The 17,688-nt window shown below is 39.8% G+C and overlaps 1 protein-coding gene across 1 annotated transcript in view; it reads left to right on the top strand.

The window, feature by feature from the left end:
* Positions 1-1,005: 1,005 nt before the first annotated feature.
* nrbp1 (nuclear receptor binding protein 1) overlaps positions 1,006-17,688 on the top strand; it is a 56,270-nt gene continuing 39,587 nt past the window's right edge. Inside the window, exon 1 of the mRNA XM_087148916.1 lies at positions 1,006-1,254. Within this exon, the coding sequence (XP_087005042.1) occupies positions 1,129-1,254 (126 nt within the window). The 5' untranslated portion in view covers positions 1,006-1,128. The remainder of the gene's footprint in view (positions 1,255-17,688) is intronic.

Genomic DNA, 17,688 nt, shown 5'->3' with positions numbered 1-17,688 from the left:
CATGGTTAAGGGCATGTGAAGATTTATTATGATTAATCTATCTGGAGGCTTATAATTTTGCTTTGCTTGGAAGGTATGAAATTGGGAAAACTATAATCGTGGGCGGAAGCAAGGTATTCCATATCTACACCCCTCCCAAGTTTGATAAAAGCCGTGTGTATGAGGTGGATGTTCAAAATGTACGCAGGTTATATAAGTGCACAAGGATGCAGAAAAAAATTGGGACGTATGAATGATGAATTTTTACTTCATCCAATAAGAAAACAAAAACTACCATTAAAAATGGCAATGTTGAATCCTATTCTTCGTTGAATAACTTCAGCTGCAGCCTCAAGTCCGAGGTTGTAACTTGCAGGATTTGGACGCCGCTTCGCGGCGCTACACGATCTTTGATTTGAAAATATACGTGGATTACTGAGACGGGATGCGTAATTTGTCAACCTCCTCGCCCTATTAGATAGTAAATGTCTGCAATAGGTTAATTATGGGGGGGGGGTCAAATTAAACGTTTATTCCAGGCTTTTTTATTTAGTTTACAAAAATAAATCGCCCCCTCTGGTAAGCATTACCACCGGTTACCTATCTTTCTTGTTTACACCACAGCATAATGCATAATTCCTTGAAGCGAAGGGAGCCCTCAACACTTGAGTTATTTTCAGCAAATGACATCATCCTTCAGGCGGGAATACGTAAAAATAAAATATAATAAATTATCCTTTTACCTCTCTTCTAATGAGGATAGTCCTTTAAAAATACGTGGAAGCAGTTTGTAATAATATAGCCTAATAGTGGAAAGCTTGAAAGGACGAAAATTAAATTTCTGAAGAGAAATGTCGTCCTTCGTTCGTTATTTCAAAAATGAATGAAAAAGAAAGTAAGTAACGGCTTCATTGGAGACTATCACGACAAGTGTCAGAGGTGAATCTATTTCTCAATTTAGCGGGTCCCCGATATACTACGTGGACGTTACCCGTGGAAAATCGTGCAAAATAAGATGTCTCGTGGTCGGCTGAGTACCAGTGATAGCACACACTTTTGGAGGTTCTCTCTTGTTCCGGAGTATGCCCGCATTTCGAAGACACAGAATAACGGATTTTCGCCAGTTTTGTTCCCAAAATCTGGTTGGAAATGCCTACCAATGGGGCTGCAGACGAGAGGGCAGAAGATCTACATGACAGTTGTGATGATAGTGAAGACGAACAAGAAATACTGGAAGAAAGTCCATGTGGTCGGTGGCAAAAACGAAGGGTGAAGGTACGTACCCGACAGTACACACACCACAAAAACATGCGCTACTTCCTTGCCAGGTCTATGTGTCACCACACGTTGAACTGTATTTTGTGGTGTGAAGGATTTACACGTGACAGTTGCTATAACTGATGGTTCAGAACAGTACTATAAACAATGCACGTAGACTGTAGGTGACTAATTCGTTGGTTACCTGAAATGTTGCCTCTTTTCAGACAAGTATGTTAAGTTCTACAGCAAGGCTAACTCACGTCACCTTTGTCTCAATTTCACTCAGATTAAATTTTACTTTGATTTGAACAATGTTTTGCTGACTGTGGCATCATGGCATGAGTTTTGGTCCAAAGTCATGGAAGTGTTGTTTGTTGTGGTAACAGCTGTTTTTTCAAATTGAAATTCAATTAACACAAAAATAATTTTGTTTGTTTTAAAACTCATGCTATACAATTTTAAAGCTACACTTTATTAACCTACAGACATTATTTTAAAGGATTCCACTTCAGCAGTTGTGTACAAAGTCTATGGGGAGTGAAGAGAATTTTTAAAGTATTTCTCAACAACGTCGGTAAATGTTTCTTAGTCCAGAATTCGTGTCTTTCCGGCATTTCTGTAATGACTGACTTTTATTGAGATGATATATGATGAGAAAAGTGGAATCGGGATGCAACATTATTTCCATTTTAAAAAGTAAAAAGTGTAAAATGCTGTTTGTCTTTTGTCAATTTGATAAAAAGGGAAAAATACACTATTGATTGGAATGTATTCAATAAAAGCACTATTAGTTAGTCTGCTTTCATAACGAATGACATCTTTTTTTATGAATTTTTGTATCAATTCCTTTTCTGAAGAAATTATCTATTTCTGTCCATGAGAGGAATTGCTCATCAGAATTTCCAGGTGTCATGAATGCCGACAATTTTTAAAAGAGGCGCTTGTTAACTTTGGGGGGATTTTAATCAGTGGAAGGGGTTTGGTACCCAGGGCAGTGGTTTCAAAATAGGGTGGAAAATGGAAGTTGGGATAGTCCAAAATGTGGAACTCTTTCCCTGTCCTTTTATGGCGGGCCATGATAGAACTTTCCAGTGCTTTTGAATTGAGACCAAACATTAGGTACTTAAGTTCAGGTGTACTTTATTTATTTTGTAGCTGTATGTTTCAAGATAGGAACTGGCCAATTTGGTTGTCAACAAGTTGTTGAATGTTGCTTTTTGAATTTTTGAAATTGGGTGACCACAACAGAAGCAGAGGGACGTCTCTTTTTGAGAAGACATTTTTTGTTGACAAAAGAGGATATGGTCTTCTTGTGTACATGTTAAATTGTGGCACGTTGACCACACTTAATGCGTACCCTATTACCTGTGTTTGGCTTCTGGGCATGTATGGTACAGTTATTATGACTGTTACGCTGTTTTAAAAGTACAAGTATGTTTGTGATACAAAGACATGCTTTCAAGAATCAAGGGAATGAGCGGAGACAAGCAGTTAAGGACATTGTGGCAAATACAAGCAACATATCTTTATGTTGCCAGAGATACATGTATTTTGCTTTATCACATAATTTCGTTGGGAATCTGACATGGTGGACCCCTCCCCAGGTGCCCAAAACATTGATGTGACAACTCATGTGGCTTGTAGACACATACAGACCGACAGTATCAGGTGATGGTGAGAAATGAGGCTCACTATTTTTTCTTTGACCAACTTGCAGTGGGATGCAGGGTCTCTTTCTACACGTTCTCCTCTTACACCATGTATTTTGATCGGAAGTTCTAATTTGGCATTGCACTCTTCACGTTCAGAAAAGTGCTCAGTTAGTGTGGAGTAGTACGTCGCTTTTGTCTATGAGTTTGTTATTCCTCACAGTGATCACATAACTGTACTATTTGACATTTTGGGGAAAAATAGAAACTAAGAAATCAACTCTCACACATTCATGAACCTCTCCACATCCTTTGAAAGCCCCAACCCACTAGAAGGCTTTACAGGATTTTGCGGGATTGAGGAAGGCACTTGATAGCCTTACATTTTGTTAGTGGCACCAGCCAACTACTGATTGGTTTGCAGGATCCATGACGTTTGAAGCAGCATACAGGGTTGTTAAGGCTTTGAACTAAGATTGAAAAAAAAATTTTTTAATGCCGTAATCAATCACTGGTGCATATTTAATCTTGGCAGTATCAAGCCTGATTACTGTTGGGTAATCCATTCAGATGGCAAGTGTTATTGGTGCAAAGCATCCTGGATGGCTCAGTCATGAAGCAAGAGAATTATGGCTCTAGATGGCCTCCTTCCCTACTTCAGACATATTAAAATTGTTGACGGATCCTATCTATTGATTTATAAGACTATTTACTCAGTAACTACTAAAACTTCTTACCATGTAATTTCACATACGACCTCCTATTTTTAGAATTAACAATTGTACTGGTAATATGTGTGAATGGAAAGGATACATTCATTTCGAACCCTCTTGCATAGAAAACAAATGAACACGTATGCATTGTTATTACACACGTTATTATGATTTCAGTGCCTTGAATCGGCACCAAGTTGGATACTTTTTAACCAGCCAATGTAGTTTCTGATCTCTATTATGCTTACATTGACACCACACCAGTTAACCGGTATTTAATTTTACATGCGGGAAATTTGGCATGCAGCCGTTATGACCTTGTGGTGACTAATGCATCTATAGGCACATGGGCGACGAGTTATTGGAAACGACATAATCAGTTGAACATGAATCTCATTAAAGAGCCTCTGCGATGCAATTATTTTAATTTAAACCCTCAAAAATGCATGTTTTTGTGTCCTTGGCAACCTTGTTTTCAGTTTTTGTTTCATGAATTTGAAGGATAGTCTTTCTGCTTTGTTGGTTTTTATGCCAATGAGTATCTCCATATTCATGAGAAAACTGTGATGTCATGCCAGAAAAAGCACCTTAATGTTACCATGCTTTCTTCAGTGTGCGCAAAAAATAGATGTTTAAACATGTTGCTGGCCCTCATGTTGTTACCAGTAAGGTTCTTTGGCAATTCACTGTTGTGCAAGTACATGTACATAAGCCAGGAAGTAATCCATGTATCATTAATGCATTTATCATGAACTCAACATGACGGTATTGTACAGCACAATATTGTATGAATACAATATATGCACCAAGTACTTGTACATATTCTCAACCAGAAACAATTCTAGCTCTTGATTTACAAACATTCTCCAGCTCTGTATACAAACACTTTGTCAGAACCATTGAAGACTTGTCTGACTTGCTCCTGGGACACATGTTCATGTACAACCCACTGGACTTGTGAACCTCACATTCAAAACTGCTGCAGCACACCTTGGCAAGTAGGCTTGGTCCAACCAAAATTAAAGATGTTCTTTCTTGGCATTCTTTTGACATCAGCACATATCATATTGGCATGAATCAAAAGGTCAGTGGTGGTATTCAGTCGTTCAGTCGTATTCTTGCCATAGAAATGTCCAGATTCTAGCTGGCTGCACCGCGCTAACATTCTGTAATATACAGACCATACCAGGATCATTGACTGTCGAGCATGTTACAGACTCAAGCAGGCATAGGCTTTTCACTTCAAGTTACGACATTTTACATTTTCAGGTCAATGTTTTTGTTGATTATAAAGTGATTGTATTCAACCCTGTCCTGGAACCTCCAGTGTCAATCTGATTTTCCCCGTGCACCACTAGGGGTTTAGAGTTCTAATTGGTTTAAGCACGTGTTCTGAGGCAGTTGTCACTCTACTGTAATGTGGCACCGAGCCAGTCTTTCTTGTTACATGGCACCGAGCCCATCTTTCTTGTTACACGTGAACAACCTTTTTTGTTCAAGTTCCCTCTCGAAATGACTTGTTCACCTGGTTTTTTTTTTTCAGATTTTGTCCCCATAACCACTATTTTTGCATTCCCCGTGGAAGGCAACATTGGTTTGTATTGGAAGATTGAAAGGTTGGGTTACTGTAAAAAAAAGTTGGGCTTGTAGAATTTGGAAAGCTTCCTTCCTGAAATATCCGTAGTAAGTTTTCAAGTTGGTTATTAAAATACTGTAACTCTTTACTCCTCTCCACCAGGTTAGCTTTACAGTTCCCCCGTCTTTCAGCCTTCAGGCATGCCAAAGATTAACTTAACAGGTTATAGATAATGAGTACATAAAGGAATGTGGATCTTGATTTATCAGGTATCCATCTGCTGAGGTACATGTACATGTGCTTACCCTTATGTCATAAACATGTACATGTATACAGGCTACATGTATTCAGTGTGTGTAAACATAATGAGGATTGTCCAAGGCAAATAAATCTGGGTAAGCTGTGTTCCAGCATGGAATCTGCCAAGAACAATGGTGTTTAAGTACACCCGAACAAGTTGTTACATTAACAGGTTGATGAGTACAGTGTATATAAAGTGTGTACCAATCTATTGTACTAAGAACCTTAGGAAGCACGAGGGGGACTGTGTTATGGCTCAACTGTTTAGAGGTCTCCTTGTTTGTTGGCATTTTCTGTGTTTTGTCAATTTCAAGTGGAATTTTGCTGTTATGGTCTTAATATAGTTAAGTATAATTGTGTGATTGGTTCATTGATGTTGAAATCATGCATAATTCTGCCACTGGCTGGGAGTCATGATTTGTTAGAAGAAACCGTTGATCATAATGAATGAATGAACGGAAAGACAAGAATGAAGAAGCAGTGCTGTTGGTACCGGTACACACACATTGAATAAATGAGCAAATAGGAACAATGATTGTCATGTTTTTTTTCTCATTATTTTTTCCTGCCTCGTTTCAGGATGGTACATGTTCATTATTTTTATCTGTCTGTTTAAGCAAAATGCCTACCCGTACCTTTATGGAATGGTAATTTGAAAACAAGAATGACTCCCTTGGGCTGGTAATTGATGTTGATTAATTAAGGAACACGTAAACATGCCCCCATTGTACTTACAGTATACTTGTACAAGCTACATGTTCAATCACAAGCTCAGAGAACTGAGGAGAATGCAAGGCTCTTGTGTGTGCGAATAATGTGTACATACATGTACGGTACGTGTACAAGTTTATTATGCACAGTGGCTGTAGTTACGGGCAGCCGTAACGATTTCAGGCAACATTGCCAATCTGTTTATTTTCAAGCTCCACGAAGCAAGCAAGGTGCTTCATTGCCGTATTGATGCACATGTCACTTGTCATGCACAAGATACCAAGTTTGGGCCCTGCATTGACCAGTATATTTTTGTTTGTGTTCTGGTTTTCTTTTTTTAAATTTTTCAGTTAAATCTTACGTTTATTTTCCATAGGGGCTTCTAATTTTTTAGGTAGAATCATACCCCTGGAGGATTTTTATTATTTTTTTGAAGGGAAAATAAGTCTGAGATCCATGTGTTGTCGAGTTGTCTTCATCTGGTTCCTGTTTCTGATACTACAGATCAGTGTGATAGAAGTAGACAGCAACCATGCTTAAGTACTGTAACAACAGCCATTGTGCTATGACGGGATCATATTTGCTGGGGGGGGGAGGTGGTGAAACTTACCCACAAGACAGGTGATTGGTTTGTGAATGAGTTGCACATATAGATAGGCAGTGACTTTGTTGAAGGTTTGGCGTGAGTGGAATTGATGATTCGGAGCTGTCAGTACCCAGTTTACAATGCACACTGTCAAGTATGCCCCTTGTGCCTTGTACATGTAGGCTGTGTATGCATGCAGCTTGTGAGCGGCATTAGGTACGGTATCAAACAAGCTGGCTCAGCATTGGATTTTCCAGATTTTTGACAGATGTGTACAGGAGCTTTGTCAAAGCAGTGGACATTTTGTGGGTGTGGGTCCTTTCTTTAGTAAAGGTGCAGGTGCATGTTATTTGCATGGAAAATATGCACTGTCGGTCTGCATTTAGTGCTCCTGTGCCGTGGTCATGTACAGAACATGTAACTTTGCAACTGTCCACTGCCCCGACTTTTTCATGTACTTACTCGGGGTTGACCCTACTGTGTTGCCAAAATCGGGCGTGCCAAACTGTGGTTTTCCAGCAGAATTGTACATGCATGTAAAAAAGCACCATTAATTGAATGCACAAGAACTGGGTTGTCACCAGTTTTTAAAGGTTTTGTAAGTCATGATCAGGATTTCTGTTTCATCATTGATGCCACTACAAAAATAGTACACAATGCTCTAATTTTTGGTCTTTCCTCTCCTCAGTTTGTCCCGTCTATCATTTCTTTCCTCTTATTTTGGTATCTTTTCTTATTTACCACGGGTATAATTTAGTGATACCCACAGGTACCGTATTGCTCACTCATGCTCTTTTTTTTTTTAAAGGGTTTCTCTCCAACCAAAGTTGGATGTGCGCCCGTTGGCTGACACAGTTTAGCCTACTCCAACTAGTCAGTGGAAAAAGTGGGAGGTACAAGTTAAAACTTAATAACAGGCCTGAGGAAACTACCATCTCCCCTCCCCCCAAGATGTTAAGTTGCGATTCCATATCACGGCCTTTATTTCAACTTGAGTTGCCATCCTTCACCTGTCAGGTGAATTGCACAGGGAATGTGTTTTTGTAGTCAGGGGGAAGCTACACACCTGCAGAGGGGATGGGGGGGAGAAACCCATTTGACACTCCCTTTGGGACCGGCAACATGTGGGCCAAATAAACTGACAAGATCAACTCTGACCTGAATTTGATCCTACAGCTCCAGTTGCTTGTAGGCCGCCTGTGGATGTGTGTGTAAACTGCAGCTGTGGTAAACTTGAGATCAAGTCCACCGTGTCGGTTCTGCTCTTACAGCTGTTGCCTGCCCAGCTTTAATGAACCAGACAGTTTGCGTGGTAGATCTATAGACAGTGTTGAGGTACTAGTGCATGTAAATGCAGCTTCGGCTAGACTGTGACAGCTTGTCTTGTCACATGTGTCTGCAGAATGGCATGGACTTGAACCAGAGGTACTGAGAGAATTGATGATTCACATGCAGGTGGGCCGGGCTTGCCAACGCTCACATTGTAATTATCATTGAGAAGACTAAGTACATGTACATTAAGCCAGTGCAGTTTTGAAAACATACATATATGTACCAGCGGGTAAATGACTCTGGAAAATACATACATGTACAGTATTGATTGACAATGACATCCGTCACTTGTGTGTACAATCTGAAGTGATTTTTCTATTCTCTCCCCCAGTAACATATTTTTGCAGACCTGAAAGTTGCCAACTTATGACAAACCTGGATGTTCAACAGCATTTGTTGTGGTCTGTGAACCGTACCAAGCTGTTTGCTTGTCAACGTACGGTTTAGACATACCTGTATGAACTCTTTGTAGTAGGATTATTCTGAACAAAACTCTCTCTCATCATATGTTGATCTGTGGATAAATCAGGGTTTCATTAAACAACCTGCCTGTCCTTTGTAAGGAACAAATGTAGTGCTACAAATCCCTTGGTGCTACGGTATCTCCACTGTGCTCACTATACTGGGAATGTTAAGTACTTTGGATGGACATGTGGAGATTCGTTATCCTGTGATAAAAATTTGTGAAATAAATTATTTTAGTGTGGGGGGGGTAGGCCACATGTTTGTTTATCAAATTCCTCCAGTTTATTCTCCATTCCTTGTAGGGAGGTCATTGACCTTGAGTGGTCAGTACAGAGATTATGCTCACAGTTCCCCTAATTTCCATTAAAGTGGAATGTCCTTGTCAGATGGACAGAGAAGCATTCACTGAGCTGTTGAATACCAGTATCTATTGCATAATAGGTTTTCCTTTGTGAAAGAAGATAAAATTCCAGCACTGGGACAACCCTGTTCACATGTGCAGCATGTGGACGTGCACATTGTACTGTGCAGAAATACTGTGTGTGGCAACTGCTGTTGATTAGGTAGGGCTGAGTCAATTCAAATAATTCACTATTAGAATATTCAACCTTCAATTCAATCGAATATCCAAATATTCAGTCGTACCGACCTGTTGATTGTTGATGAACAAACCAGAAGCAAAATCAGTCGTAATAACACACACATAATTGTACATTATAATCACTATAATAGCTTCTCACGTATAGGAGTATCTCCAGCCCCTATTTAGCAAGATTTAAGAGATGAACAAGACTTCTTGCCCTGTTGAAAATTTCTATTCCTTTTAATTGTTTAATAATTTACTTTCTGAATCGTAAGATTTCTGTCACTTTTCATTTGTATCTGCTTGAAACAAGCCTCCATAGTGCAATTTTCATCATTTAAAACAAAGAAAATTATCCCTTATCATGAATTTTGCATTCAAATAGTCAAATTGGGAAAATGATATTTGAATATTCTATAATCGATTGGCTACTCATCATAGCCGTAGTGTTGATTTTACTGTTGTTGATTTGTGGCAGTTTTGAATGGCATAGTGAACTGAACCCGTTGAGGCTAATAATAGAAAAGGTTGGAGGGCCGGATATTTTGCTACTAGCAGAATCTTTCTTGGTCTTTCTTCAGTTCTTGCCTTTTTTTAAGCATGTTGAGAAAGATTCTGCTAGGATCAACACATCAGGCCCTCTGACTTTTTGAGTTGTGTTTGAGGTCACTGTAGCTAGAGAGTAGTCTCAGCAGTACCTTATCTCAAGTATTTTCTGGAGGCTGATAACAGCTGTTTTGGTCAGCTGATTTGCATGGCTTACATGCACATGTACCTGTACATCACTATGCTGAAGAAATGCCTGCTGGTGTTTATTTGGATCACAGAACAAGGATGTTCCTCTATATGCTTGAATGGAGTGTCCTTGGATTAACTTATGTTGCTCAGTATGGAGCAACCCAGAATGGGGCAGTTCATAAACTCACAGTAATCTTGGTAATCGCTAGGTTCTCTTACTTGGAACTCATGAATTATTGATGAGGGCTTGCTGCTAATTATGAATATAAAAATTGTGGATGATGCCTGTAGCTCCAGCTCTTTGGGAATTCGTACATTTTGCATTCCTTAAGTTCTGTCCCTAGCCCCTGATAGTCATACATGTAAGTGCAGGTGAGGTAGACAGTGCTTGTGAATAATTGGATGAGAATATGCAGACATGAATAATAATGAGTACTGAACACATTTATCCCTCTCCCCTCTTCTGTTCACCTGGCTGTAATGCACACGAGCGTTCATGAATAATTGATAAGTACATGAATAATGCACATTTGTGCTGATACTAAACTCGGTCTCAGCCTCCGGGGCAAAATGCACAAGCCAGACAGGCCCGGTGCGGCAATACTAATGAATCGAGGCCTATCTAGGTCTTCTCCAATGTAATTTGATTTACTCTACTGGTAGATTGAAATAGTAGTATTTAGAGAGGGATCTTCCTCTTATTCAAGTCCAACCACCTCCCCAAAGAGGCTTTGCCAGAGGCCTGTCTGGCTGTCACAGAGTAGCCCTGTCCTGAATTGATTTTGGACAGCTAGTGTCATCTGGTTTTGTTTCGTTTGAAAGAACAGTTATTTTTGTCAGTCAGACGTTTGCTAAAGTACGTCTGCCATTGTGATCCAACAAATGACATGTCTTAGTATGATTTAGGTTTTTTGCTTATTCGGCTCGCCGTTTGACAACCAATCGATACCTTCATTTAGCACAGATTTTTTGTTTTGGTTGTTTTGAGCTGGAGGTTTAGGATAATAAAAAGGGAATAGGCAAGACTGGATAATGAAAGAGATTGGCATTTAAAGGTCAGATGCTGAAAATTGGATAAACTTGATTATCTAACAGCATTCTTGGCTCTTCACAAATGGTGTAAGGAATTTCCCACTAACTGCACATGTAATGAGTCGGACAGGACATGCATATTGTAACTTCCAGCATGGAAGGGAGTCCTCCGGGTTAAACGAAGCAAGGCTCAATTCCTAGACTGGAGCTGGAGTTAAGAAATTTCATAAGTTGCCACGGATAATTTGATGATCACAGATGCAAGTCAGCATCTTTACCACAAGCTTTCCAGACCTGTGTACAGAAAGACAGCTCTCCAAAAACAGTCATCTTGTTTTCAGGCAAAGTGATGTGAAGTACGAGCACATGTGTGTTAGTGGACCCTGTAATGTTCTGAATCAACCAATCAGCAGGGTGAACCAAGTTTCCTTCTCGTACATTACCTAGGCTAGAATTTGATAGACTGTGTAGACAAAAAATAAAAATCATAAAGACTAAATGGCTACTGCACCTGCTCTGAGCGGAGCAAAAGAGGGCATGTTTTTTTGGGGTACTCAGCGCAGAATCCTTAATTACGGGATGTATGCATGTGCACAAGCCAAAATTCCTCACAAAGCTGTGAAATACGTTCAACATATGTACAGCAGTTTCTGCTATGGTAAGCAGCGCCGTGAAATCGGTCCCTGAACAGGTTTTGAATCCTAAAAGCCAAACAAATAAAAACTGGAGGTGTGAAAGTTTTCACAAAACGATTGATGGATAGTTTCAGCTTTTGCTGATACTTTTGAGTCTTAAACAGCTACATGTACGGTACAGTAACTCCCTAAATCGTGAGTTTCACGTTTACATATAATGTTAAATATTGTTCGAAACCCAAACTTTGAAATACTTTGGAAATTAAAAAAAGAAACTTACATGTACAAAAACAAAGGTAGATGGAAAACAAAAACAGCTGGCATGGAGGAGAAAATAATTTTTACGTGTACCGGCACTTGGCTACGAACTAGTGTTCTCCAAGTCCTAAATTTGTAACTTGGTTTACGAAAATGGGGGTGGCCTTAGAACCTGGGTTCAGGACCTGCTTAAGGTTAGTTCAGGTCAAGTGCATTTCTGGGCAACGCAGACAGATTTTTACATCAAGATTATGTAAACATTCTGAATGTAAATGTATCATGCAAAATGTTAAAGTCGGTGGCCAGATTTTTTGAAAGCTTGGTGGCTACTGGGAGACAAGCTAAACTTGGTGGGGCTGCCTGGCTACCCATGTGGGAGCATTGACGTACAATCACTGATAATTCCGTGTTTCAGAGTGGTGCCCAGAGGGGGAAGCTCTTCCCAAGACAGAACCACTTTGATCGGCTAAAATTGAGTCTGTTACTCAGTCACAATATGAGTGCACATTGTTAACAGCACAGTATATGCAGGTACATGTACAGACAGTGTTAGGCCTACGTGTACAGTACATGTACATGTACATGCAAGGAGTTGCACTTTGCAGACCAGATGCTGGACTATGGCCTTGTTGACTATGCATATGGCCTTTTGTCCCTGGTGTAGTGGAAGAGGTCAAAGAGCCAGGGAAGAATTTATGAACAATTTTTGGTGGTTTTAAGCAGAAAAAAAAATCTGATACCGTACTTTGGCAGTACAGCAGCCCAGGTTGGCGGCCTGCTCTGTCTGGCATTTCCCACTTCCTTTGTGCAGGTGTGATTCTGCATTCAGGCGGGCATTTCTAATGACAACATCACACGACCCTGACATTTTGTTGAGTGGCGGGCTTATCACCTGCCTATTACAGGGGCTATCAAGTCGTCCAGGCCTTGGCACAGCACCATCAAACCACCACATACACCACTCTCATTTAGTCCTCACCTTCTTTCCTCTTTATTTTTTTTTTTGGGTGGCTGTCAGCGCTGTATTTTCCCACACAGTGGATCCATCAGTAAATTGAGTCATGCCAGGTAAATTAAAGCTAGAGTGATGAGGATTGAGGAAAGTAGGATCAGGTCAGACTGCACAGAAGACTAGTCGCATCCAGTGGGATCAGAAAAGGAGAGTACCCTCAGAGGTTGTGATAAGTCTGTAAAAATACTCATATCGACTTACTCCAAATTTGAGTAAAGGGAGACAAACTTAAACTTGGCTGGACCAGGTCCATTGCACAAACAGGGATATCACATATGTTTTTTATTAAGAAGTACAGTTTTGGGTTTTGGTTGCTGGCACAGATGTTTTGTTCATTATCATACATGTATTTTATCAGTACATACACGTAGTCTCTCTTAAGTTCTTCATTATGAGATCCGATCGTACATAAATCTTTGTGATAATTTTAGTGTAGTATTTTATGAGCATGCGTCATATGGATTGAATACTGTATGGAGACTCAAACATTTAGATATGCAAATACAATGTTCAACCATTAAAATAAAAATAAGTAGACAAAAATTAAACCAAAAAAATTTGACTCTTGCAGCCAGAGAAAAATTAACGATGAAAAAGATTTGGAACTCGATTAAAATCTTTTCAACTTTTACCTTTAAGTCATAAATCTAAAAAAAAAAGCTAATTGTGTGCGGAAATTTGAGCACTGAACCATAATATCAGATGTCAGGGTCAATCCAAGACTCATTCACTCATGAATTCAGTTCGTTTCAGCTGTAAGTGGAAAAACCTGGATCAATGATACCTGTACATGTGCACGGTTAGAGTTTTAAAAAAAAAAGACAGAAAGGAGGTCCAGAAGTAGGCCGGCCACAACCAGCACATCAGAAATGAAGGGGTTTTTTTTGTTTTTTTTTTCAGTGTAACACTAAAGTAGATGGGTTGGGAATATAAAAGATTTGGGCCGACTTTGCTGATTGTATTGAGTTGTGGTGTGTTTGTGTGAAAGTGATACCTTGCACGTGTGTATATTCACCCGAGATTTGATATGGTCAGGCAATTGATCTAGTTTCTGAATGATGGGGATCTTATTTCTTTAGACAAAAAAATTCATATTTGTTCCCCTGCTACATGTAGTTCAGCCTTGGACATGTCTGGCTGATTGCCGCTAGATCAAATGATTCCATGCAAGTATGAAAGTGACGCTGCAGGAATGTACAACAGACGAGGGGCACATGTTTCAGCTTGCTTTGCCCTCAGTAAGCACTCCCCCCTTCAAAAAAGAAAGGAAATTCATCGTTTTTTAGCTTTTTCATCAAATACCATTACAAGTATGTTGTTTCCCCATAATCCCCTGAAACATTTTGAAAAAATTCCAAAGCCTGGAACGTGTCTTCCCTTTCAGAGTAGCCACCAGAAAATTCTGGAAATTTGCAGAAAATTGACAGGCCTGTGCTTGTTGAAAGCCCGGCTGCAGGAAAAGATGTCCATCAGGATCTTTTACATTCATGGATGAGGCCGTCCATTGACGTGTACTTTATTTTAATTATTATTATCACCAGCCTCCAAGTTATAATGCTTGAGGAGGGTTAGGGGCTTTTTTTAATTGAACGTTTTTCTTCAGCCAGGATAGCCATTTCAGTTACGTTTCAGTGACCCACAAGACTTGACTCAAGTCGGGATCCTGATGTGAAGTCAGTCATACATGTACATGTACAGTGGTCCTTGTTCTGTGTACTGTATGGTTCATGTACAGACTATTGGGCCTACCTGTCTATGTGTATTATCAGCCCATCAATTCGAAACAAGCAAAAGTAAATCTGACTTGAGTCAAGTTTATTCTTTCTGAGGACAGTGGGGGAGAATACATTTAAAAAATTGTAATTTCAGAAATGGGAGGGAAAACTGTAGATAAGCTGAACAAAGACCCTGGGAAAGAGGGACCGAAACGCCACTCCATTTTCATGTTCATATTGGCTCTCCTGGAAGGGGTACTCTTTGTACATGTACATTTACATAATCAACACTCATGAAAATGAATAGACACACTAAAAAATGTGTGGTCTGCAATGCACATTCATGTTGAAGTGACGACTGTAGCCATGACTACCTGTACATATAAGGTTGCGGTCATGTTCCCTTGAATGACAGTCTCTATGTCCTCCTGCATCCCATTCGTTATTGATGTGCAGTGCACACACAGAGACTGCGTTGAAGTTTTGTGCCCTGTATAATTTTGATTCGCCAAATACAACCCAGTCAAACTTGTGTGTATTATTAATAGGGTAGATTTTGTGACAGCTGGGTTTGGTCACAGTTTTCAGGATGTAGCGGACGTTGGTAATCTATACAAGATAAATAAATCATTGGATGTAGAATCACAGATGTTGCAGACTAAAAACGGGGAAAAAAATTTCACACAGTGGCTCAGAAATTCTGGTCCGGTACCTGTACTTCACAGACAGGATACACACAGTCACAGTCACTCTTGACCAGAGAAAAATGACAGTATACCCATAACTGTAAAAGAATACATGAGTTTAAGCAAAAATATCAACCCAAACCCCCTAGGCTCCTGCAGTAGAAAGCATGCTGAACCTCACAAAATCCTAACAGGTTCATATGTACTTGTCTATGTACTTGTACATGCAGGTTACTGTACCAAACCTGATGAACTCTAACAGAATGAGCCTGTTGGAGTTTGAGTGATATGGTATGGATGGGTCTATGCAGTATAGGATGACTTGAACTGAACAGTACCAAACCTGAGAAAATCAAGCACAGTCCAACCATTGGTACAGCAAGCCAGACACTGCACACAATGACCTGTGTGTGTCCCAACTCACACAGAATCCAACACCATCTCCCTGGGCCTTTCATCCCAAGTCTCACAAAATTCAACAAGAAGTTCCTCAGGTACGGTACCAAACCTGCCAAAACCTCACAAAACCTGCTGTTGGAGTATGGCAGGTTTTGGACAGTTAGGGTTAAGGTTTAAAAACTGAACTTGAACATGGAAGATGACTGCATTACAAAAGTGGCTGTTGACAACAAGATGAAATGCACCAGTAGCAGTACGCTAAGATCAAAGATTTAACATGTTCATTAGAAGCCACTGTCATCTTTTTACAGGAACATCCACTTGAGCATGGGAACACAAGTGCTGTTTGTTCTCTGAGTAACTTTTAAGGGTGCACTGAACCGATTCAAGCTCCATTGAAAAAAGTGTAAAATCAACCAAGTTTGGAGCCCCATGGCAGGCAACTGAAGTCCCTGAGGCCTCTCAAACAAAAATCAATGTGTTGTTTGGTCCTTCAGATTTCATTTGATTTTCAATGTTTAGTAGGTTAACCAATGAATTTTTTAATTATCCGCCCAAAACAAACTCAACCCCCCCAAAAATGAATGTTCCCAAGTCTTCTCAGCAGCCATTTTTCAAGTGACATCCCTCACCTTCCTCGGGCTCTTCTGACTAATTTTCAATCCCATTTTTGTCTGCTTTGCCCCCAGATGGGTGCCCCTGAATCTTCAGAGATGATCCTGGGCCATACTGACACAATCCCACCATTTCTTTGCCCAAACAGACCCCTCTTTTCGAAACAATCTCTGGGGGTACTTTTTGTGCGCCTCGGCCTGGCAGAGAATTTCCCTTGAATTGGGACACTGCACCCTTAAGGATAAAAAAAATGCAGAGTTTATAAAACAGAACAGGTACTTGTGGTGGCTTATGTATGTATTTATTTTGTTAAAAAGTTTTATGTGACTTACATGTAAGGCTTGATAAGGCCAACATTTGAGTATATTTTCTCATCACCAGTCACTGTTCATGCCCTGCCCTTGTACTTGGTACAGTATCTGTGAGTCTTTCATCAAAAGCAGGGTTGGAATTGAAAGGATAGCACGTGCAGAGGCTAGTTAGCCACTGCTTCTGAGGACTAATTTTAACATATCTTTCAGGCTGCACAACGTGACAATGCCTACACAGCACTTACTGCACATTAAATTTTTGAATGGAGTTTTTGTTGCTTTTGTGCATTCCATGTGCCTGTGTTGCCATGCCTGTCGTGAGGATGAAGCATTATTAAAATGGGAATTGCAGAAATATGTTATATGGATTTGTTCACAGTGTTTTCTGATGACACGTTTCTAGGATCACATGTACACAAGTTGTATGAGTATGTCAGTGACCAGGATCGTTTAATAAATATCTTCTCTTGGAAAATTTTGTTGTAAATTTTGGAATTCCAAGTGATGACATCATTGAGAATGTTTCACATTTTATAAAACACCTGTAGATATGCTCCTGAAGGTACTTTGAAGGATGTAAATTTATCGATCAAAACGGAGAGTATTCGAGAAATACAATTAAATTAATTACTGGTACATTATTTTGACAAATGTTGCGTACAGTACATGTAATATGTTGCCAAGTTTCCGACAACAGAATAAAAATTTCAAATGTTTTGGATCATGTCGTTGATTCGCAGGACTATTGATCCGGACAATGGTTTTCAAGTTTGGAATGTGTCTTTAAAGTTTGTGGTGCTGCCCCAACTACCTGTGTCTCATAAGTGATATTACCTTTGACTGAAGGACTGAAGAAAAATGGTTTTATGTGAAGTTAGTGCCGCCCTGCCTTGTTTGCATTTCTTCCACTTTTATAAACACCGCACTCTAGTAATTCCAACATTCCCAGACACATCTAACACCCCTGCGGTTTCCTCTGAATTTTTTTTTTTTTTTTTTTTTTTTAGCTTTGTATATTTACAGCCTGACCTTTTCAGAAATGCATTTTGTCAACCACATTGGGGGGGACAATTTCATGGGAACTGTCTGGGCATGGTCTGGGCTGCAGGCTTGTTGTTAGGACATGTTTACTC

The sequence above is a fragment of the Acanthaster planci genome, linkage group LG18 (genome assembly GCF_054643075.1).
Source record: "Acanthaster planci isolate LZ-2023a linkage group LG18, COTS_SCS, whole genome shotgun sequence".
NCBI lineage: Eukaryota > Metazoa > Echinodermata > Asteroidea > Valvatida > Acanthasteridae > Acanthaster > Acanthaster planci.
Note: the sequence above shows the minus strand (reverse complement) of the source record. Positions and strands in the feature narration are given on the sequence as shown.